The sequence below is a fragment of the Mauremys reevesii genome, linkage group 11 (assembly GCF_016161935.1).
Source record: "Mauremys reevesii isolate NIE-2019 linkage group 11, ASM1616193v1, whole genome shotgun sequence".
NCBI lineage: Eukaryota > Metazoa > Chordata > Testudines > Geoemydidae > Mauremys > Mauremys reevesii.
This window is the reverse complement of record NC_052633.1, coordinates 13981838-14006334: the sequence shown is the minus strand read 5'-3', so window position 1 is coordinate 14006334 and position 24497 is coordinate 13981838. Positions and strand designations below refer to the sequence as shown.

Sequence of the window (24497 nt, the reverse complement as noted above, 5' to 3'; positions counted from 1 at the left end):
AAAACACGTCTCCCAGTATAACCAGGGTACCATTTCCCCCCACTATAAGGAACCAAACCACCTCATTTGGTTCCCACTGTAACTGATGCCTGCTTCCCTTTATCCATATGGAGTATACAGGTAGGTGCGTGTCGCAGTGTTGCTGTTTGGATATTGCACATTTAAACATCTAGAACCCTGTTGAGGCAGCTCTGATTTTTCCCAAGGAGACTTTACTTTTATTGGCTTCTCCTTCATCTAAAACAGAAGTTATTCAGATTGAAGGTACGTGGTTGTGTTTTCTATGCACAGAAAAACAGCAGTTGGGGTAACTAGTAATGCCAATTTCCAGTGTAACCAGTGCAGCCAGTATGCCAGTTTCCCTGTAGAGCAAGATCCCCATTTAGCACCCTTTAATCGTCCACTACTTCAGTGCTTAGCATAATAAGGGTCTCTCTCAGTGGAGCTGATTGCTATGGTTACAAGCCCTCTGCTGCTCATTGGTCTCCAGGTGCTGTAAACAGGGAAGCATTTATACTATTTGCGGAAATTCTGCCTCTTTCTAATGTGGCACATCTCTGAGCCTTTATACTATGCTTTTTGCATTGGTCCTCCCATTGCTAACTCGCATGGTTTTGGTGGAAGAATACAGGGTTCAATTTCCATTGTGATGTTTGGACAAAGGTTTAGTAGTAATCCCCCTCCCCACCCCCACAATGCTTTAAAGAGTGAGTCTGACCAGATTGTGCACCACCAGCCTCTTAAGGTTGCTTAAAACAAAGATTCACCTCCTTTCCCTCCACAGGGCAGCCACAATTTCTGTCCACGAGCTCACCTTAGCACGGTGACTGTTCAGGTCTAGCATTGTTAGCAGGACCAGTGACCCCAAGAATGAACAAGAGTAGGAGGACCATAATAGTGGTCTGTATTTTGAAGAGATCTAAAACCATAGAATCATGGAAGATTAGGGTTGGAAGAGACCTCAGGAGGTCATCTAGTCCAACCCCCTGCTCAAAGCAGGACCAATCCCCAACTAAATCATCCCAGGCAGGGCTTTGTCAAGCAGGGCCTTAAAAACCTCTAAGGATGGAGATTCCCCCACCTCTCTATGTAATCCTTTCCAGTACTTCACCACCCTCCTAGTGAAATAGTGTTTCCTAATATCCAAGCTAGATCTCCACCACTGCAACTTGAGACCATTCCTCCTTGTTCTGTCATCTGTGACCACTGAGAACAGCCAAGCTCCATCCTCTTCAGGTAGTTGAAGGCTGCTATCAAGTCTCCCCCTCACTCTTCTCTTCTGCAGACTAAATAAGCCCAGTTCCCTCAGCCTCTCCTCATAAGTCATGTACCCCAGCCCCCTGATAATTTTCATTGCCCTTTGCTGGACTCTCTCCAATTTGTCCACATCCTTTCTGTAGTGGGAGGCCCAAAACTGGATACAGTACTCCAGATGTGGCCTCACCAGTCTTGAATAGAGGGGAATAATAACTTCCTTCAATCTGCTGCAATGCTCCTACTAATACAACCCAATATGCTGTTAGCCTTCTTGGCAACAAGGGCACACTGTTGACTCATATCCAGCTTTTCATCCACTGTAATCCTCTAGTTCTTTTCTGCAGAACTGCCGCTTAGCCAGTCAGTCCCCAGCCTGTAGCGGTGCATGGGATTCTTCCTTCCTAAGTGCAGAACTCTGCACTTGTCCTTGTTGAACCTCATCAGATTTTTTTTAGCCCAATCCTCCAATTTGTCTAGGTCACTCTGGACCCTATCCCTACCCTCCAGTATATCTACCTCTCCCCCCAGCTTAGTGTCATCATCTGTGAACTTGCTGAGGGTGCAATCCATCCCATCATCCAGATCATTAATGAAAACGTTGAAGAAAACCGGCCCCAGTACTGACCCCTGGGGCACTCCGCTTGATACCGTCTGCCAACTAGACATTGAGCTGTTAATCACCACCTGTTGAGCCCAACGATCTAGCCAGCTTTCTGTCCACCTTATAGTCCATTCATCCAATCCATACTTTTAAAACTTGCTGGCAAGAATACTGTGGGAGACCGTATCAAAAGTATTGCTAAAGTCAAGATATATCACGTCCACCGCTTTCCCCATATCCACAGAGCCAGCTGTCTCATCACAGAAGGCAATCAGGTTGGCAGCATCAAGTGCCTGGAATTGTACTAGCTGGATCCAGTTGTGACGCAGGCAGCGTGATATCAAATCAAGGGGTTTATTTGATCCTCCTGGCTTGTGTCTGTGTTGTAGCTACCTCTGTGTCCGATACAAAAGCCTGGACACATGGCAGTTATGGCCGCCCCCAGCTCAGCACCAGCCAGGGCTAGACGACCATAAAGTGGAATCCAGGCACTCTTAAGGAGTGTGTCGATGAATGTGTTGTTTTCCCCACAGATATCTGCCTAGAAGAGAGCTGGCTGAATTTTTTTTTCTATTTTTTTATTTTGTTTTTGGCAAAAAAAATCTTAAAATGCTCATTTTGCCTCGGACAAAAAGACTTTGTTTCCTTTGAAAACTTTAATGGGAAATACAATTTATGTGACCGGGGCCATTGCCTCGCGGGGCTCTCGCCTCTGGGGCAGTACAGCTTCACACTACTTGGATTTACCAGCTATGTCTATGTTATAATCAAACACCCGTAGTTGGCCCATGGCAGCTGACTTGGGCTTGGGCCTGTGAGGCTGTAAAATTGCGGTGTAGACATTTGGGCTCAGGCTACAGCCTGAGCTCTGGGACCCCGTGCTAAAGGCAGCAAAGGAAACTGCAATGCCGAGAGGCACAAAAAGAGCAGAAGTAACTGCAACAGGAGGAGTAAATTAGCTGTTTGGATGATTAACTCCTTGGTCACAAAAAGGCACTTTTACATATTTTTGTCGGTCCTGGGGTGGCTGGCCCTGTAAGGGGAATCAGGCCCCAGTGCTGTGTGATGGGCTGCTTTAGGGGGGAAACAAGCCTGCCTGTAAGCAATTAGCTGCCAGCCAGCCTCCTGGGCAGTCAATTGACTAATGAGCATCTGAGCCTGAAAAGGCTACAGAGCTCAACTGAAAAGCGGTGCTCTTAGGGACAGGCTGCGCCTACACTGCCAGAGACACCAGTCAAAGAATGCTGTTGTCTGCTGAGCAGTCCAAACCCAGGGAGAAAAGGACGAAGGTAAAAAAGGGGCCAGCTGAGGTGCTGCTTGGAGGCCAGAGCATCCCTGAATGAATGGGCATGACCCAACAGAGAGGGCTGGGTGTCCTGTGCCAAGGTGGGAAAAGTTGAGTGGGACATCCCCTCTGCCCCAAAGGAGGGCTGGGAAGTCCCCTGCACCTGAGGGAGAATCTGCTGGCTATGGATGCCAGGACGTTGGGCCTGACTAGCAGGACTGGGAACTCCTGAACCTAGAGGTAGGGTTTTTTGTGGGAAGTGAATTAAATCAGCTAGACTTCAGGAGAAGGACACTATTGCGAAAAGACTCTGGATGACTGATTTCTTTCTGAGTCCTGGGAGGAGGAGGAGGAGATTAGTGGGATGTGCGGGCAGAGCCTTGTGATGCCATGAGGGGGCACACTGGGGTGTCTCCCTGCCACAGCATGTAATGAAATTTAACAGGTTCCCCACTATGTTCTTTCTGGGATTAAAACATCTTCTTATATAGGGCTTGGACAGCTCCAAGAACTGCAGTACAAACATCCCACAAAAGCCTCCTATAATTAGAGAGAGAGAGAGAAGGGGGTAGGGGCAGTGGGGGAGAGGAAACCCCCTTCTTGTTCTTCATTAGCTAGCCATGGGGGTTTCTCAGGGCCATTTTCCTGTCCCATATCTCCTAGTGTCAGTTTCTTTCTCCTCCCTTCTATTATCCCTGCCCTCTTTATGTATTGCTGACGTACCTGTCCTAGCAGCTCATTGTCTCTGTGGTGACCAGTAGCAGCATTGCCAACTCTTGTGACTTTTATCCTGAGTCTTACAATATTTGGTGTTTTTTCTTAAAGCTTCAGCTTCTACAGTCATCTGAATATGTGAAAACTGAACTCTTCAGGCTTGCTGAGAAAAGCTTGGGAATATGACCTGAATTCACCCTAAAGGTTCAAACACCAGAAGGCAGATAAAGAGTCCCCAATCTATTTTTAATGAACTCTCATGATTCTAAGCAAATCTCATAATATTTATGGGCCTTACGTGTGATCTTAGAGTGCTTGGGTATGTATTGCAACACTGCACTAGATACCTCAGGAGTTATGGTCACACTGTACGTGTCTGTTATCCTTTCCAGTTTCTGGTGTTTGTTTTTTATGTGGACATCACTAAAGACATCTGTTCAATGTGTAGCAGTGGTAAAAATAATAATCATAATAATAATAATCATAAAAAAGGATGCATTAGAAAGAGGATAGTATAATATGGAAAATATTCTAAATTCCATTGCAAAATTGAATGACACATCTGCCCCTGCAATACCATCTGTAGGCTTGCCTATAGCTTTCATCACTGCCTAGGCACATCCTTTCAAAAAGGGCATATCCATTTCTTCAATGATGAAGCCAGTTCATGTATATTTTACAACAGGCCCTAGAGCCCCAGCCACGATCAGGGCACTGTTGGAAGAGACAGTCCCTCTTCCAAACAGCTGTCAATCTAAATGGACAAGCCAGACAAAGGAGGTACCTCTCTGTGCTCTTCAGCGGGAGTAAGTGACTTGCCCAAGGTCACACAGGAAGTCTGTAGTAAAGCTAGGAACTGAACCTAGGTCTCTGGAATCCCAGTCCTGTGTCTTAATAGCAGAACCATCCTTCCTCCCATTTTAAAACCCCTAGAGCTGGTGTGGAGGGCAGGGCCGCCCAGAGGATTCCGGGGGCCCGGGGTCTTCGGTGGCAGGGGGCCCTTCCGTTCCGGGACCCGCCGCTGAAGTGCCCCGAAGACCCGCGGCGGGGACCCCCTGCCGCCGAATTGCCGCGGAAGCAGGACTCGCCGCCGAAGCGCAGCCCGGTCTTCGGCGGTAATTCGGCGGCGGGGGGGGGGCCGCCGCGGATCTTCGGGGCACTTCGGCGGCGGGTCCGGGAACGGAAGGGCCCTCCGCCGCCGAATTACCACCGAAGACCGGGCTGTGCTTCGGCGGCGGGTCCGTCTTCGGCGGTAATTCGCCAGCGGGGGAAACCCCCCGCCGGCGAAGACCGGGAGCGAAGAAGCTCCTGCGCCCGGCCCTGCAAGAGTTTTCCGGGCCCCCGGAGCGAGTGAGGGACCCCGTTCCAGGGGCCCCGAAAAACTCTCGTGGGGGCCCCTGTGGGGTTCAGGGCCTGGGGCACATTGCCCCTCTTGCCCCCCTCTCTGGGCGGCCCTGGTGGAGGGTGGGGGATCCAAGTTCTCTTCACTGGTTGCAAGCAAAGAGCCAGAAGGCAGCCTGCCATTTCATATAGTCAGCCTGCTGTTGCCCTGATCTAGCATGACAAATTGGTGTTCCCAGAGTGGCAGCAAAGTAATCAGACTGTGACAAATGGTTTACTTAGAGCAATTTGTTTTCATTTTACTGAAAATTTCCGCAGTCTTAACAAAAGGATTTTTTTTCTTTTAATGATATTTAAGCGCTGTTGGAAACGAAGGGCTGAGACTAGCCCGGAGATGATAGAACAGCACCGTGACTCAGTGGAGAGCGGTGTTCTGGAGCCGCATGGGATCTCTTGGTCCATCTGTGGCTGGTGTCGGCACTAGAGTCGAGGGGCTGGGGCAGGTTATCCCCCCCTCCCCCCATTACAAAGGGTTCAGTAGATTTACTTTTGTCTGTCTTTCTCATGGAAATTGCACTACTTGCCCCTAGAAGAGGTCCACCTAGGTAGGGATGAAGTGATGGAGGAGGAGAGGATGCATAAAAGCCTTTATTTTCCTGTGCTGTCAGTCTGGTTCCTTTCACAATTTCACCACAATTAAGCAGCCAAATTAAAATAAAGGAGCTGTTTCGGGCAATCAAAGCAATGAAAGTGAATCGGGAATGTCCTGGTTCTAGCCAAGACTGTGCCATTGCCTGCCTCTGTGACCTTGGGTAACTTCACTGGATCTTCTTGTCCCTACCCATAACCCAACTATTGAATTGTATGAAAAAGCAGTAAGAGCCAGTTAGGCCTTCTCCAGGCTAGAATTTAAAGGGGGGAGGGGGAAGGAGATCCCATTACCTAGTTCAATCAGTTTAACACCTCCTAAAACTCCAGTCAAAATGAAGCAATTGCATGTTAGCCTGTGCTAAAATGAGTTAGGCCTCAGAGGATCCTGAGGCATATTTAATACATACTAAAGTATAATTGCTTTGCCTTGACTAGACTCTGAGGAGGTAACACGATCTAACATCTTTAAATCCTAACGTAGAGGGGGCCATAGGGCATGCCCGTGCTACAGTGGCACAGCTACAGATGTAGTGCCGCAGTGTCGATGTTTCCCACATCAATGGGAGAGTTTTGTCCATCAATGTAGTTCCCTGAGAAGCGGTAGCTAGGTCAATAGAAGAATTCTGTCTGTCGACCTAGCTGCATCGCCACTGGGGGGTGACGTCCGATTTGACTGCAGCACTCAGGATGTGAAATTATTCACCCCTCTGAGCAGCGTAGCTAGGCTCATCTAATTTTTAAGCACAGACCAGGGGTGAGAGGGACCAAAAGCTGCTGCCGGGAGCTGAAACGCAGGAATACAGGATTTTCCATGCTATGGCTGGATGCTGAAGCCTCTATTCTAATTCTAGCAGTAGTGGAGACTGAGATTCAAGAAGAAGGGGGAAAATCTCCCCACTCTTGCCTAATTGTGCCCTGCTAGTGGATAATTCCTTCTGATCCCTGTAGTGATCATTTTAAGCCCCAACGCAAGAGAATTCATTTCCCCTGTGGTTGCACAAGATGGTCTCTGTATAGCCCCACGTTAGGTCAGCACCAGCAAGTCTACCCATAAATACGGAAGGCTTATGGTGGTGGTAGGGTATTCACAACCCTACTCTGCAGGGGGGTCTAGAGCCAGCCCATGCTGCTCGGGAAGTAGTTGGAACAGTAAAAGGAAGGACATGGCCACAACCCCCATTCAATCTCTCTCTCATGTGGGCTCATTACTAGCATGCCAGAAGCCATGATCTAAAACCGTATAGAGCACCAGCCATAAACTAAACATGTCATCCCTTAGAAGAACCTTCTAGGCCAGGAGATGATGCAAGCACCCCCTGCCCTCCCTCACAGGCAAATGCCCCTAGGGTGCAGTTTACAACCCTTCCAGTGGCAGGTTGAACCTAGCCCAGTAAATACAGATGTTCTATTGGTCATTAAATAAGCCAGCTCCAGGAAAAAATGAGGCGTGAATTAGAATAAAAATACCATTCCCTGTCCCCCACCCACCAGGCAGTGGGGAGACCAGCTGCCCTAAACCCATCACCAGCTTCACAATGGTCTTCATTCTCTCCTCTCCCCTCTCTCTCTCTCTCTCTCGGGTATATCTTGCGTTTTCAGTAGCCAGTAATAAGCCACTTCCATAGACTGTAGAAAAGAGGCTGTAGAAGCACTTGTAAAAATAAAAGCCACCTATACCAAGCTCAATCTAGAGTGCTGTGTGGCTGCTTTGCACCACGCCGCCAAAGGCATCGGGGCACAGAGCCCGTGTAACTGGCCTTGGAGTGATTGCACCGTTCAGGGAGAATCTTGCGGTGGCAGAGGGGCTTCTACCCCCAGCACCAACATAGGGGTGTGGCCGGTAGCAGTGGGCTAATCTGTGCCTTTAAACGCAGGCTAACTAGGTGACCACCTAGGAGGCATCAGCTAAAGCTATTCTAGGGCGACACACATAAGGGGGCCCTAGAATAGGACTGGGGCCACTGTGGTCCTTTGCTGATAGGCCAGGGCCAAACTCTTTCAGCTATGGACTTTCTGCTCCCTTCCCCCTCCAAAAGAGCATCTGTTTCTTATTTTTGAGTCTCGGGTGTGCTCAGACATTGGATTTGTAGGCTCCCGTCACATCTCCTCCAAAGCAACGCTGTAGGCAGAGCACAGGATTCTGGGGTGTATTGGGGGAGGTAACAGCACCTCCTGAGGAAGCAGTTATGCCAAGCATGGCCCTGGTGGAAGGGAGATGGAAGTGACGGGGGTAATGCTGGGTACCCTCAGCATCTTGCTGCCATCCTGCAGGTTGCTGCCAATCAGAGCTGGTCAGAACATTTCTGTCAAAAATAAAAAACGTCTTTTGGAAAATGACATTGAGACTAAACCAAAACTTGTGACCAAAAAATCGATTTTGATAAAAATGCTAAGGGAAAAAAACGGAGGTGGAAGAAAAACAGTACTGCCAAGGTGTCCCGTTTGGATGGTTTTGGAATGAAAAGTTTAAATTCTTTCGTTTTTTCAAAATGACATTTCATTTTATAATTCATATTTGTAAAATGTATAAAAGAAGAGTTGAAATGAAATGTTTTGATTGACAATGGCATTTTTTCAGAATTTTTGATTTTGGTGGTGGTCTTTTGTTGTTGTGTTTTCCCTCTGGTTTGGGATGAACTTTCTTTTTCACATGACAAAAAAAAAAAATTCCAGCTATCTCTGCTGCCATTTCCCCCTTCCCCGTCTCTTTGTCTCTTGTCACCTATAGACATCCACTGGAACTGTTACACTGATAAGGTTAAAGCTACGCATTGTTGGGCTCAAGACAGTAGTAAATGGCATCCTCTAGTCTGTGACCTGCAGGAGGTCAGACTAGATTACCTAATGCAGTTGTTCCCAAGCCTTTTGCTAAGACCTATGGCATCATGTCTTTTTCGGGGGGACCCACTATTGTGTCCGTTATTTACTATTGTAATTTGTTTAAAAAAAAATTTAAGCCTGGAAGAAAAAAATCCCCAAAGCTTTGTCCTTTGTGCATTGCCAGTATCCTTCTTCAGCCCCCCTGTACTTGGCTTCCCACCCTCCCAACCCCCTTGCGCTCCCAGCCCCACCGCTTCTTATGGATAGAGAACTCTACTAGGGTTGTTGTTACACCCCTGTTGTTGGTCATCACTCCCAAGGGAAGTAAGACATAGGCTTCAACAACATGAAAGAAAACACCAAACCACTCCCTAGGCAGTCTCTGTCCTGGGAGAGAATTAGCATCTCAAAGATCCTTTTATGTCTTGGCGGGGAAGCTAACTGACAACAACAGAGAGACCCCTCTGAGCAAGGACAGCCACCTCCGCATCAAGGAGCGGAAAACTTCCCTTCTCTCAAGCCTCCTGCTTGGCTACCCCCAGCCCCATTGCTTTCGCTCTCTCTCCCTCAGCCCTGCCCCTTCCTGCAGTCCCGGCTGGCTGGGAGGCTCCCATGGAAAGCAAGCCTATCCTGCCCTGCCCCCATAGCAACGGCACCTGTCTGTCATGGCCAGGCCCGGCTCCTTGCTCTGGGCATTGAGACCTGGTGCACATGGTCACAGTGCCACTCAGTTATGGCCCAGCTGATCCTCCCCTTCAGCTGGGCCAAACCTGAATGGTGCTGAGTTCCCATGTATCAGGTTGCAGTGCCACTTAGTGGAGGGCTCCAGAGCCAACTGCCTCTTTTGTCTGCCCTGGGGGGAGGCTCATTGGGGCGGTGAGTGCTTCTGGGGCACATGTAGGGAACAGAGTGACATGAGGGCAATGACAGGCAGCCCACCTATGTAGACCCTTCCTGCAACCCACTGGTGGGCTGGGACTCACAGGTTGGGAAACACTGATGTAATGTTCTTTTCTGAGCTTAGTATCTATGGATAATTGTTTGCAGCATCTGAATGATAGTTTGTAAGCAACTTGCTGAGGATCAATCACTTTGTTTATAAAGCACCAGGCGTGCCTATATTGCTGCATAAATAATATTTACTATTCTGTAATAAACCAGCTGCGTGGTGCAACACACACGGTTTGGGGTGGAGAAGAACAGTTTAAATCTCTCCAATTTGTTGTAATAACAATGGGGTTCTGCGAATTGCCCAGCAATGGTTACATAGCGAGTCTGTGGGTGCGTTTCTTGGCTCAGTAAATTTCCACTGTATTAGCAGATATCCGCTTTGCAAATATACTTGAAAATGTAGTTGCAACGTATAAATCATTTGAAATGTTGCACAGCGGAATGTCTTATTGGCTTTGGGTGGTACAAGTTTTATGGTGTTTGCTAATATGACAAATTGACTTAACTGAGACCACTATTACAATAAGGCTTTCATAATGTATTAGCAAACATCATAATGCAGTGGAAAATTATTTGTGCTAATTTGACCTCCAGAAATACATTTAAATAACGTGTTTGACTCATAATTACAGTGAATAATTTATCAGCAGAGTAAATCTGATGATTTTATACAACCTGTCAGTATCTTGTTCCTATGAATGCTTTACTGTCCATACATATCCATTAGACTGAGGGACTCAGGCAGTTCAGAGTGTTGACGTTCAGTTAAATGTTGTGCATAAATAAATAAAGTTGGATTTACAACTTTAGGTCCCCATTCACAGATATCTGATGCCAAAAAGAGAGATTATTTATTCAAGAAAGTCTAGTCTGCATCGTGGAAGCAGACTATTTTTAACACCTTGGGCGAGAAAAAAGCAGCAGAAGAATTTAACATCCCAAACATGTCAAGGTTGGGAGGGAGGAGAAGTGAGAAGGGACCAAACCTTAACCTCTTTGGTGGGCACTGGAAGGTGCTAAAGGTTTTATTGTGGTTCTGATGTGCTGGGAGGAGTGAGCTGTTGAGAAGTCATGCAAGGGAACTCTATAACCCCTGTGAAGAGTGAGGGCAATAATACTGCAAAACAAAAAATTCCTACAGCCAGCTAGCCATGTGCACAGGTGTCGTGCTCTCATGGAGACTTGAATTCAGATGCTTTGTTTTCTTCCTTCATCTTGCCTAGCAGCATGTTGTGCTCTTTGTATTTGGAAGTTTAACATTCACAGTGAAGGAAATCCTCTATTTGGACACACTGTGATAAATTTGGAATTTTACAGAGGATTTAAAAAAAAAGAGTAAAATGAATCCTAAGCAAATTGGGAAGTCCCTCAACAATGTCCTCTAAATATTCTGCAGAGTTGTCTTCCCCCTGTTCCAAATACACTATTTGTTTAAAAGTTGTAAGGTGTTGAATTCAGGGAAGCTGCTCTGTTTAGACACCTGCAAGAAAGTTTTTGGCATGACAGCATGATCTGTGTTTTCACGTCCAGTCCTGGCCTGGCTTTTCAGATCCCAGCTGTGAAACGGCATATGTAGAATAGAAGGATACTTCATTACTATGACTCTCTCCTTTCTAATGCTTCATTCCAGCTCCACACATAAGACTGCCTTACATGAAGGCAAACTCCCACAGCTTGGTGTGGTTCAGCAGAATGCAGCTCTGCCTATAGGCCCTCCATAAGGAGAGCTGGAGAGGGTCGTTCTGGGTTGGGATTTAGAGATGAGGGTCATAAAAAATCCTTGGTCCCTGTGTCACCTGCTGTATGCACACAGCAGGTAAAAAACTAACTTAAAGCAGCAGCTGAGGATTACCTCTGCCACCGGGAAATCCTCAGATTGCGCATAGCCAATTCTACACCTCATTTTACAGAGAACACCTGGTGCAGGACCATATGGATGGTGCTCTGCCGGATCCTTGGCTAATGCAGCCATTGCCAAGTTAGAGCAATCTTATTTGTCAAAATAACACATAAGGTGACACACCCCAGCAGCCCCATGTGCCCTGCTCTCTGCTCCCCCCCCACCCCATATCCCATGCCTTGTCACCTGGCCCCACAGGCAGGGTGCTGTGAGCAATGCAGCCTCTTCCACTCCCTATCCAGGAGTGGCTGTCCTATATTCTGGCACCAAAGCAGCCCCTTGTGGGTGAAAGGCACATTCTGCTGGAGAGGTGCTTCAGTTATATTTTCTGCAGAGGAAAAAAAAATCTGTGGGGGATATGAATTCTGCATGTGTGCAGTGATGCAGAATTCTCCAGGGAGTACAATCTGTAAACAGAATAATGCAAATGTAAACCCTTTTTTTGCCTTCCTTTGCATTATCCTGTGTACCAAATAGTACCACATTACCTATAGAAATGCGACTATCCAGAGCACTATAGCAATGCTACTTGCAGCAGTTGAGTGAATTTGTGAAATCTGCTGCAACGGTGTGAAAAAGGGAATGCCTAAATGAGTAGGAAAATAGTCCCGATTCTGCTCCCTTTTTGAGGACCATTAGCAAAACTTTACTGGAAGCTCAGTGTGGATAATTTATGAGCCTGCTTGGCAATTATTTAGAAAAACTAAAAGGGCCGAGCCAGTCACCCATGGACAGTCTCATACTATAGGGCTGGCCTCAGGTAAAGTAGAAATAATAAACCACTCCTTTTCCCCCTTTCTGATTGGTAGTTGAAGTGCCGCTGTTACACCCAGAGGATATCTGCTCCGATTCTGTCTACGGAAGAGATACAGGCTGTAGAGAGAGAGAAGAAAGATCTCCAGTACCAGATGCTCACTTTGGTAAGTGCTCTTTGTGTTGGTTGCTATGGGAGTGCCATAGAAAAGAGAGGGAACTCTGTGTCTATGTGTATATGTAACTAGAGAGGTAATACAAAGAAAACCATTTACTGGTGCATAATAATATGTAACACTGGCCATAAGTCAGTAGTTCAATAAGGTGGTTGTTACGCACTGTAAATGGCTTCCTGAATCAAGTTTCTAGCAGTGGCAACAGCTTAAGGGCTATAATTAGCCAAAAGCAAGCACAGAAAAATATTCCCTCTGCATTGTTAAATTGGTCCAAAACTTGGTTCCAAAGCCTTAATTGGCATAAAATTGGACAGCTTCTAGGAAAGCAGTGGATAGTCTGAATGGAGAGCTGCTTTGGATACACCAAATAGTGGTTTGCATTTTTTTTTCTTCCCCGTGCAATGTCACATTTATTATTTGGAAAAGCAAAGTAGCTTCCCAGTAACAGTGGCATTTCCTGCTTTCCCCCCCCCCCGCCCCAAAAATATTCAGTTTATGGACTAGATTCAGTCTGGCACTACATGTGGGGGAGAGAAGGAAGGAATGGCTAAGGACTCTTACCCAGCCATGCTGCACGTAGGCCTAGTATGGTTCTACTACTTGGGCTTGAGTCACAAAAAGACTGAGGTGTCTAACTGCCACGTTAGGTGCCAAAATCTCAGAATCAGGCTCCACTGGGATTCACGAACCCCCTGCTCAGATTCTGTCGAACCCTTTAGGCATCTAAATTTGCTCGGCTCAGAGACTTGGCAGGAAAAGTTTCCCCAGGTACCTACGTTTCTGTCACGGAGCATGTTCACGGCAGCCTTACTCTGGGCACCCAGATCCCGAAGCCCCAGAGCGATTCACAAAGTGGGGAAAGATCAATGTTCCTCTCTCGATCAGGGAAGCGTGCTCAGAGCTCACCTACAGGATCAGGCCCCATATGTGAGCTTACACAAAACAGCGGAAGAGGAAGATTCTCATTAAATATCCACAGTGGAATAGCTTCAACAGACGAGATGGAGAAGCCCTACATTAGAATTGCCCAGTGGTTAGGGCGCCTCCCTGAGATAGCAGATCCCTGTTCAAATCCCTTCTCCCCATCGGGCAGAGGTGGGTCTTGGACTGGAGTCTCCCACTGGGTTGTTATGAGGGAGGTGGTCCTCCTTGCTAAAACAGCCTGGGCGCCTAGCACCAAGAGAGGGTTTGCAGCTGAGAATCCCAAGCAGAGACAGGCTATTCCCTGCAGCCTGGATTTAGGCCCCAAACTCCCTGTGAGGGGCAGAGCTTAGCACACATCTGTTGGTGCAGCATTGCCCATTGGCTGGATTAGGTGAGGTGCTGCCTTGTGTTCTGGATATTGTTAAGCCCACTGTAAAGAAGCCAAGGTGCTGAACTTGAGCTTGGTGAATCCCAGTGCTTTCCCCCCTCTCCCGCCCCATGGTGCCTAAACATTAGGTGTGGTGGCCACTGAGCATCATCACGCTTAAATCCCTATGTGAATCTCACCCTTTGAGTTTCCTGGTCCTGGTTCTGGCTCCAGTTGAGTCACTGGGCGTATTGGCACTGACATCAATGGGGCTAAGTTTTGTCACCAAGCCCTGGGAAAATGAGCATTGTTGTCACCAAATAGGCTTTTCCCTGGCAGATCTGGCCTGGTACATCCGGAGCACACAGCATAACCTGTCAAAGGGTGTGTCAGTGGCTGCCCTCCCCACTTGCCTGCTTCCAGGGTATCTCTCTCAGAAGCTCCCATTGGATGTTGTGCCTTTGCTCACCCCCCTGCCAAGAGCTGTGGCTTCAAACCACATTTTAGCCCTGACGCTTTACCTGGCTGGGTCACATCATGTGGGAAGGTTTAAAAAATATTGATTTGGATCAGCCTCAGTTCTAGACTCTTACCTGCACTAGAAAATGTAGTTACTACCAATGCTAGTATAGAGAGTTCATAGCACTGTATTTTGAAAACCTGTTCCCAATTGCTGTAGTTTTTCTATTGTAGATGAACCTTTCTTGAGGGGATCATACTGGTGAAGAAAAGGCAGGGAATTTTCCTTCTCTGTCTCCAGGAGAGTGGTGAATAAAGGGTTATTTTGTACTCTCTGAGAAGAACTGTGCAGTCAGAGTTCATGGTATATGTGCGTTGGAGAGAGGAATCAAAATGCTGGACTGGGATTAATAAACTCAAACATTTTCTTTGCATCACTAAATACCAATCTTCACAGCCCTGCAGGATACCCAGTGATCTGTGGGAAAAAGTGATGTTTGGCACTTGGGGCAGGGGAGGGAAATTGCCCGGCAATTTGGCAGAATTATTAAAGGCCCTATAATTAATGGTGCTCATGCTAGTACAGTGCTAAGACAACCCCTGTATTCAAAGCAAATACAAAGGGACAGATCCTCTGCTGGTGAAAATCAGTGGAACTACATTGACTTACGCTAGCTGAGGGCCTGGCCCAAAGTCTTCAATCCTATTGAAGTAGCCTTCAAGAGTCGGCATATTGACAGTGAGATCTGATGTTGTGGGTAGTTATGCACCGTGCTATATTTTGGTTTTCTACAGACTCCCAAAGCAGCCTCAGGGATGCAGGCAAATCCTGCTACGCATGAACTCACAGTTGTTCAGCTTTCCTTCTTGAAAGTTATTTTCATTTTTAGCATTTGTCATTTCCCGTATGATTTCATCTTCCAAGTCTAACACTCTCACATTTGTGTTTTCACAGTTTTACCCCTGCTTAATGAGACCAAGAGAGTTAAAACCAGCTGTATTTCATTATTATTTTAAAGCAAAATCTGTTTAGAACACTGAAAGCCTTTCTAAAGCCAGACCAGGTGGCTTGTTTGGATGTGGGGAAAAAGTAGTAGTGGGTATTTTTTGGTCTGCTTCATCCTCTTATTACTCAAATAACAGCTCCCAAGAAAATAGTATCAGAGGGGTAGCCGTGTTAGTCTGGATCTGTAAAAGCAGCAAAGAGTCCAGTGGCACCTTATAGACTAACAGACGTATTGGAGCATGAGTTTTCGTGGGTGAATACCCACTTCGTCGGATGCAAATGTCACATGCATCCGATGAAGTGGGTATTCACTCACGAAAGCTCATGCTCCAATAAGAAAATAGTAGTAGTGTACCCCAGTTGCTGCTTGCAGAACTGAGCTAGCGTGAGTGATGCACAACTTAGTGTATAAATAGAACTATGGCAGATGGGAGAAGAGCAATACCCAAAACGAGATGTATCATAGGTCTTTTGCTCCAAAAATAACCATTGTAACGGGGGCTCTGAGGAACATGAAGGCTGCGGATGAACCTCAGCATGTTGGGAGCCCGAATCCCAGGTGGCATAATCTTACCTTGAGAGGCAATGTGATTAAATATAGACCGAAGATTTTGATGCTGGAATTTCTAGTAAATTTATGAGCTGTATGTAGCTGAGCAGTGTGGGCAGTTAAAAGTGGTTGTCAGGGAACCTTTTGAAAGGGAAGAACCAAGAGCACTTGGTAGGGTTAAGCATAATAGGAGGGTTAAAGCTCATCCCAGACAATTCTAAACATGCATCCAACTTGGGATGTGAAAAAAAGCATCCTTATTCCATCATGGATGCTGAACAGAGGCTGCCAGGGATGCAGAAATGTGCCTTTGGGCTGTGGACAAATGGGAGCTTGGGAAATTTAGTTTTTTGGGGGCAGTGACTGTCTTTGTGTGATGTTTGTGTGCGGCGTGCTTAGTTTCTTTCTGTTAAGTGTCATTCATTACCTGTATGGCAGTAGCACCTGGAGACCCTAATTAGGGATGTAATTTGTGATCTCGGGAAGACTTGAAATCTGCTCCTCAGGGGGAAGTACTGCTATGCTAACCTATTCTGCTACCTAGCACCCAATCCGCTTGATCACTCCTTTGCATCGTAGCCAATGTGGAATCATCATCTATTCTTGCTACTGCTGTACAAGTGTGTGAGTAGGGAAGGGCAGGGACAGAAATGTAAGTCAGGAGGTGGTGGGTATCAAAAAGGACAATAGGAGGTGTAAGGAACTGGGATTGGGTAGAGCCTTAGAAATGTGGGGCTGGATGGGACCTTGAATAGTCATCGTTAGCGGACTTTCCCTTCACCCCCTCCTCCAGTTCTTGTCATGCAGACAGAAAGTAGAAGACCAGAAGTCTGAAGCGCAAACAATGGGATGTTTATTGGGGTTAGTTCCAAACAAGTATATCCATAGCTCTACGCGCCGGCAGAGTCTGTTCCCCAGTGTTCCATTCTCAGCTGTGACACTGCAGAGAATTTACCCCGTGTCCCCCTTCCCAGCTCTGTCACTGCAGAGCCTTGCCTGTGTCCTCATTCCCCGTTTTCCCTATCCCCACCTCCTCCTTCTTAGCAGGCCCAAATATGCCTGTAATACAGTCCCATCCCTTACAACTAAGGGTCATCTTCCATTTTTGGATCTGGGGTCTTCATTCCATCCCTTTGTACCCCATGGGAGGGGTAAGGAGCGAGGTTGTGCTCTGATCAGGGACGGGTGTTTCTTTGGTCTTTAATGTTTTATACCTTCCCCCACAAGTGCTTTTGCCCCTCCAAACTGGTTGTTTGACTTTGCCTCAACCCCTATCTCAAGGCAATCTTAAAGCGTGCTCTGAAGTAAAGCTTCAACTGCTCTTATCTGTTCCCAAGCAAATCCAGCTGACTAGGCAGAAGCAACGTCACAGTGTCTTTCTCCCTTGTTTACACATTTTAGTATAAAAGTATCAAAAAGTCAAACCCAACATTTTATCCCAGGCTAACAAACAGACCCATATACCAACAATCCCCTGTGCTGAGGCAGGACCAAGTAAACTTAAATCCTTGACAGGTGTTTGTCCAACCTGCTCTTCAAAACCCCCAGTGATGAAGTAAATGGGATTTGAGCCTATATTCCTGCAGAAGGTTTTGTTTGTCTGTAGAAGTGAAGGCTCCCAAAGTCATTTGTGGATGCAGAGTTTTAACTAACAGCAGGAATTTACCCCAAGGCCCTGAATTATCACCAACACCTTAATTTTTCTTACTACAGTTATACAGCCTGGTGCCTCTAACAACCTGTTTGTGCTTGTGTGTATAAACATTGTTAATTACATATATACACAGACACACACGACCCACAAATATCAAAGGCTGGGTTGAGGCCTTTTTAAAAATCAGGCCCAAGAGCCCTTAGCAGGGATCAAAATCCGCAGCATGTTGGTTTCAAGGGAGGTTAGATTTCCCGAATCAAAAGCCACCGATTACAAGAGAGCTCTAATGGTCACCTGGGTAATGTTCAGACTGAGACTAAATAATGCGGTTAGTGGCATCCGAAGTCAATATCTAGCCCCTCTTCCATTTGGTGGATGCATCAAAGTTTCCAAATGGCAAAAGTGATGGTCAGGGTGTGTTGTTTTTGAAGCATATAAAAAATAATGTTGGTGTGGAATGTTTGAGTCTTTTGTCCTTTAAAGATGGCTGAAAAAGAGAAGCATTAAATACAAGTGTCTATAAACTGAACTGATTTTTGCCTTCATTTTGTCCAGGTCTAGTAGGACTAACAGTGTAATGTTCCATCTGAAAACCTTCATTTTTGCCATTTATTAAAGTGAAGGCAGTCCACGTTGTCTCCAAAATGGGATGCTAACGCAGTCAGTGGCATATTACATCTGGATGCACAAAAATGACCTTCATAGCTCACTCGAGGCTTTGACTCTTTAGAGTTATGGTTCATTCCTGTGTTAGTGATAATAAACTATATTATATTCCAATTCACACTGATGGGGTCCATCTACACAATGCCAAGGAACCTTTTTTTTAAAAAAATGTCAGTGCCTTTCACTGGGTTTTATTAATAAAGGATGTGAAGGAAAATGAGCTCAAATCGCTTCTCAGATGATAGATATATGTGGTCTTAATAAACGATTAGATTTTAATTAGTATTTATAAGTGTTTCACATACATAGTTGGAATATTATTACACAGTACATCAGGGCTACCAGATGTCTGGTAATCAGAATAGACACGTATCTAGGACACAAATCAGAGTGAGCCACAGAGAGCTTTACTCCTCAGCTGCTGAACTTGGTGGAACATTGTCCATTTAAGTCAATGGCATTTTCTTTTTGTTTGGCTTGTTTTTTCTGTAGTGTTCCAGGAATGCCTGAAATACTCCAGTATCAGAGGTGTAGCATGTTAGTCTGGATCTGTAAAAAGCGACAAAGAGTCCTGTGGCACCTTATAGACTAACAGACATACTCCATTTTTCCATTTCATCAATCACAATGTTTATATGACTCTAAAAACTGTTTGCTAAAACGGTATCGCTACCGTGACTAGAACTTGTTCTATGTTTAGCAGAAGCAAACAGCTCAGTGGAATGAGTGCTCAGTGTGATGAACAGCGCTTGAAGTGAAGAGAAGAAGCTGAATGAACGTTACCACTGTCGAAGCTGTTGTTTCACTCAAAATGAGTGATAACACTCGCTCAGTGTTTCATGATAAACTCATTCAGATACCAAGTCACTGAAAAAAAATCCTGCAACAATAGAATACATTTTATAAACAGGGTACTTAAGTCTTTTCTAGGAGCATTTTGCATCCCTTAAAATGTTGCCATAATGGTATCCTTTAATTTGAATTTTAAAATATGGTCATCTTCCCCCTCCTCTGAAATAAATATTCTTACCATCTACTTGTAGGTGATCTGGAATTAAAACGAATATACCTGTACTTAGAAAAATGTAGTAGTAGTTTTTTTTGGCCCTTCATGTGTGTGTGTATATATATAATATGCACTTCTGTGACCGGAAACCCTTTCCTCCTTTGTGGCATTGTGCTGCCATGCACCACCGACTTCCCGAGAACTGGCTAGTTTCCCAACAACTAAACCCCTTATCACTTAAGACCAAAGGAGGCATAGGTATTTTTTAAAATAACCACTTGTCCGATTAATAAAGACCAGGATGAAATGTTACTGAGTGTGGGGGAAAATAATCCCAGTCACATTAATGTCGACACTGTATCTTTAACAAATTCTTCGGAACCTCCTTAACTTCTCTCTGCACTTTGGCGTATACGGCAGGCCTTAATTAGCACAGATTTTTCACATTCATGGATAGATTGGAAATTTGGAAGCACTTAATGAAAAAGGTCTGTTACCTTGACCAGGCTGAAATTACAGTTAGAGGACGTTTGCGTGCTCCAAAGGCTGGCTGCATACAAATATATGAATATTAACATCCTGCAGACAGAAATCCAAACATAAGATCTTTAAAGAGGCAGGGATGGAGCCTCAGCTTCAGTGGAGTGTGAAATGTTTACGCCAACTGAGGATCTGGCCTACAGTGTCTACTTTGGTTCTCGATCCATGGCCACTGCAGATAAAAATAACATCTTCTGATGTTACCAAAGCATTGCATCTTCTTCTCCTGAAGATAAACCTCTGTGTGCCTCTGTATTGTGGGGTGGTATGGATCTGAACTTGAATCCAGAGCCACATTTAGCAGCTTTATCCTCTTTCTCTCTACCTCTAGGGCCAAGCTGAATTGTTCATTTTCACTTCTTTGCTGCCTAGCTACAAGGAAATAGCAGCCACCTATCTCAGCCACGTCTCCTCCTTGTACTGCAGCATCATTCTGATGGCTCTTGGCTAGGTGAAGCTAGTTTTGCTAAAGGATACATACAGTATCTTGGCTAGGGTCAGAACTGAACCTTTGGTAATGCCCACCCACTTTACTCTTGTATTCCACGGTCATTGCCCTCCAATGGGCAAATGGAAACAAATCCAAGATTCCTCCCCGCCCCTCCCCCATGTGTTGCTACTTTCACCTCTGGTAAAGCCATGTCTAGAACACTCAAACTACTAAGAGGGGTGATCCTGAGGCTTATCATAGAATCATAGAATCTCAGGGTTGGAAGGGACCTCAGGAGGTCATCTAGTCCAACCCCCTGCTCAAAGCAGGACCAAACCCAACTAAATCATCCCAGCCAGGGCTTTGTCAAGCCTGACCTTAAAAACCTCTAAGGAACGAGATTCCACCACCTCCCTAGGTAACCCATTCCAGTTCTTCACCACCCTACTAGTGAAAAAGTTTTTCCTAATGTCCAACCTAAACCTCCCCCTCTGCAACTTGAGACCATTACTCCTTGTTCTGTCATCTTCTACCACCGAGAACAGTCTAGATCCATCCTCTTTGGAACCCCCTTTCAGGTAGTTGAAAGCAGCTATCAAGTCCCCCCTCATTCTTCTCTTCTGCAGGCTAAACAATCTCAGTTCCCTCAGCCTCTCCTCATAAGTCATGTGCTCCAGCCCCCTAATCATTTTTGTTGCCCTCCGCTGGACTCTCTCCAATTTATCCACATCCTTCTTGTAGTGTGGGGCCCAAAACTGGACACAGTACTCCAAATGAGGCCTCACCAGTGCTGAATAGAGGGGAATGATCACATCCTTCGATCTGCTGGAAATGCCCCTACTTATACAACCCAAAATGCCATTAGCCTTCTTGGCAACAAGGGCACACTGTTGACTCATATTCAGCTTTTCGTCCACTGTAACCCCTAGGTCCTTTTCTGCAGAACTGCTGCCCAGCCATTCAGTCCCTAGTCTGTAGCAGTGCATGGGATTCTTCCGTCCTAAGTGCAGGACTCTGCACTTGTCCTTGTTGAACCTCATCATATTTCTTTTGGCCCAACCTGGGGAAAAGGATAGCTTTGCCGAGTGGTTATGAGGTTATTAGTTGGGTTATAGTTAAATGCAGAAATAACATCGGCCAAACCACATTTGCTTGACATAGGAATGGTGCACAATCAAGATTCATAGACCAAATGCTATTACTTCTTCTATAAGGCATTGTCTTCAAAAAATTATTGTTAAAGTAGGCAGTGTGGCCTAGAGGGCTGAGCGCAGGATTGGGATCTGCCAGTCCTGAGTGCTAAACTTGGCTCTGCTCTTACTCATTATGTGGCCTTGACCAAGTCACTTTATCTTGCAGTCAAAGGTCTCCAACTGAAAAATGAGTATGATGATGATTGTTGGGGTTAGGACTAGGAAGCTTTCTTTGGCAACAGCTTCTCCCGTAGCTGCCTGTTGCATGGTTTCTTGAACCTTCCTCTGAGGCATCTGGTCCTGGCCCAGTTGTGACAAGATATTCGACTAGATGGACCATCAGTCTGATCTGTTATGGCAGTGCCTATGTTCTTTGACTCTCTTATTTCATTTTCCTTTTGTTGTTGTTTTTTGTTCCCATAGCACTATGATAGAAGAGGTCACTTCCTAAACATGTAAATATAGACACACAAAGACACAATTAAAGGTAGCCCTGAGCAAGCAGAGAGAAAAATATGCAGAAATAGGGGGAAAAAATCATGTTGAGTAAGATGGTAAGTAGCATGCAGGTGCCTAAGAGACAGTGCAATGAGAAGTGCATGATGCATTTTTCTTTAGCTATTCTAGTATCTTATATGATACTAAGTTATGCAGCCCCCCCCCCAAGTACACAGCTGAACCCCAAAACAATTAAGTAAGGAAAGCCCAGATCCTTTTGTTTCTGGCACTCTTAGGTGCAGTAAATACACAATGGAGAAGAAATATGGTGTGGGTGATAACTGACCAGTTAGGATCTAAGCACATTATCCTGTCAGCAAAGATTTTTATAAATTGTGAAACAACATGTATTGTATGTGCATAAAACATGGCTTCAAAACACTTGTGCGTTTAACACTCAAAGTGATAAGATTGCATTACTCCGCACCCCCGCTCTGATTGGTCCTGCTCCCACTGAAATCAATGGCAGCCAAACTATGTGACTCAGACTGCTTTGAAAGTTAAACCAACCCCACGTCTCCTTTTTAAAGTAACTTTGCTTTCTAAGTAACTTTGCTCTTGGTTCCTCTTTGCATAGGACGCACGAGTAATGCGGAATCTGAAATGGAAGATGGATGATTACCTGCCTGGCTACAAGAAGCGAGTGGCCTCTGTATCCATAGCAGGTACAGCGTGCTCCTTGTACCATGAAGGTTTATTTGTGAGACGGGCAGTGACCTATGTGGTAGGTTTAGGTTGAGAATGAGAGAGTGACACCACTTAATCCAACAGCCCATGCCGTAGCCACATCCTTTCATTTTACTCCTATTTTGTTAGTTTTTTATTGCTTGTCATAGGCCTGGTCTACACTAAGGGGGGGGGGGTCGAACTAGGGTACGCAAGTTCAGCTACGCGAATAGCGTAGCTGAACTCGAAGTACCCTAGTTCGACTGACTTCCCGCCCAGACGCGCGGGTCGAACTCCGCGGCTCCAAGGTCGACTCCGCCACCGCTGTTCGCGGTGGTGGAGTTCCGGAGTCGACCGGAGCGCGCGGGGAGTTCGAACTATCACGTCTTGATTAGACGCGATAGTTCGAACTCCGAGAAGTCGAACTCACCGCGTCGACCCGGACAGTGAGTATAGACCTACCCATAGAGAACAAGTACAGGCCCTCGTTAGGTAGGCCTATGAAATCAGTGGGAATAATTGCTCCCAATCTGGGCTACAGTGATAATGCGGCCCGTGCTCTGACTGAGCTGCAGCCTTGTATAGGGATAGCATGCACATTTTTTCCTATCAGTGTGGTCACAATCTAGGGAAGAGATGGGGTGCACAGGACATAACTCACTAACCATGTGCTTGGCTCCTTTCCCCATCCTCCAAGCTACAAAACCTTCTTCTGTAGCGTCTGCTATGGAGAATCCGCGCAGTGTAAAATCCATCTTTATGGGGAAACCTGGAGGATGCAGCCATTGTGCCCCGAATAGTGGTCTCTCTTCTTGTGTAAGTGTCTCAGAAGAGATGGATGGAATGTGGCCACCAAGCAATCAGATGATGATTCACTCGACAGCTAAGCCATGCAATCTCATTCACAGTACCATAGCTATTTAGTTATACTGGCGGGGAAGTGCATATCCGATATCACATTCATATTACCTGTATGTAACAGCACATCTGCCTGGCACTGCATGCTCACATACAAAAGTTACACGCCCATCCACCTACAGCACACTCCCTCCTTCCCCCACACCTTCTTTGCCTCCCCTGTGGATGCGTTTCTATCCGTGAAGAAGTCCCTGAGGGAGAGAGAGACATTTCTTTTCAGCATCACCCCTCTCCTTTTTCCTCCCCCAACCTCAAAATTAATTAAATGATGTCATGCTTGATTTTATCTGATTTGGAAGCAATTCATCACCCTTTTTCTGGTTCTATTAGTCCAAGCGATCAGCATATTAATTTTTTTGTGAGACTAAGCTCAAGGGTAATTACAGTGAGGAAGCTTAATGCCTAAACGTGTTAATGTCTGTAATCAGAACTATTTTCTCAGTGCGGAACAATTGTTAGACAATTACGGTTGGATATGATTGCCCTGGTAGACAACAGACGCTGTGTCAAGAGGGGAATATCAGAAGCTTGTTTTGCAAGTACTGTATTATCAGCAAATTCATTTTCTTGCAATCTTTTTGTCTGGATTTTTGCATATCTCTCCCTTTCCTCAGGTTCTGCATCGTTAATTAAGTTGAAAAGTCATTTCTTTTTTTTTCCTGGGTAAAAAGGTGCATGGGGACAATAGAATCATTTCCTGCCTTATAACATAAATGTCACCGGTATTTGCGTCTCGTACCCTGGTTTATGTCCGGTGGAAGGAGGGGTCGGGGGGAAACACCAGTTTAATCAGCTGCCCTTTATCTCCCAGTAGACCCATATGTTCCTATTTCATCATCAGTGATTTTTTTTAATCAAAAGACGTCTAAGAACAGATGAACTGAGACTGAAATTCTTTCTCTTATACTAATATGGAGTGATCCCCAGAGGTCAGTGGGTTGAAATGAATCAGGTAAACACAGTGGGGGTAAATGTACTACCATTATAATGCTCAATCTAATGAAAAACATGGGTCAGATTACAATAGTCTTATGCTGACTAATGCCCCATGGCTAGTGCCACTTATGCAGTGAAGTGGGGTAAAGGTATCACAGTCTGTTTCTGTGGGAATTCATTCTCCATGACTTTTAACTTCTCTCCATCAGAAAGCACTGTCAATAGACCAATTAGA

General features: G+C 45.7%; 1 protein-coding gene across 1 annotated transcript in view; it reads left to right on the top strand.

The window, feature by feature from the left end:
* The window catches only part of LOC120374436, a 156822-nt gene that overhangs the window by 122836 nt on the left and 9489 nt on the right, over positions 1-24497 (top strand). The window contains exons 6-7 of the mRNA XM_039494139.1: positions 12330-12440; positions 22320-22407. Coding sequence (XP_039350073.1) covers positions 12330-12440; positions 22320-22407 — 199 coding nt within the window. The remainder of the gene's footprint in view (positions 1-12329; positions 12441-22319; positions 22408-24497) is intronic.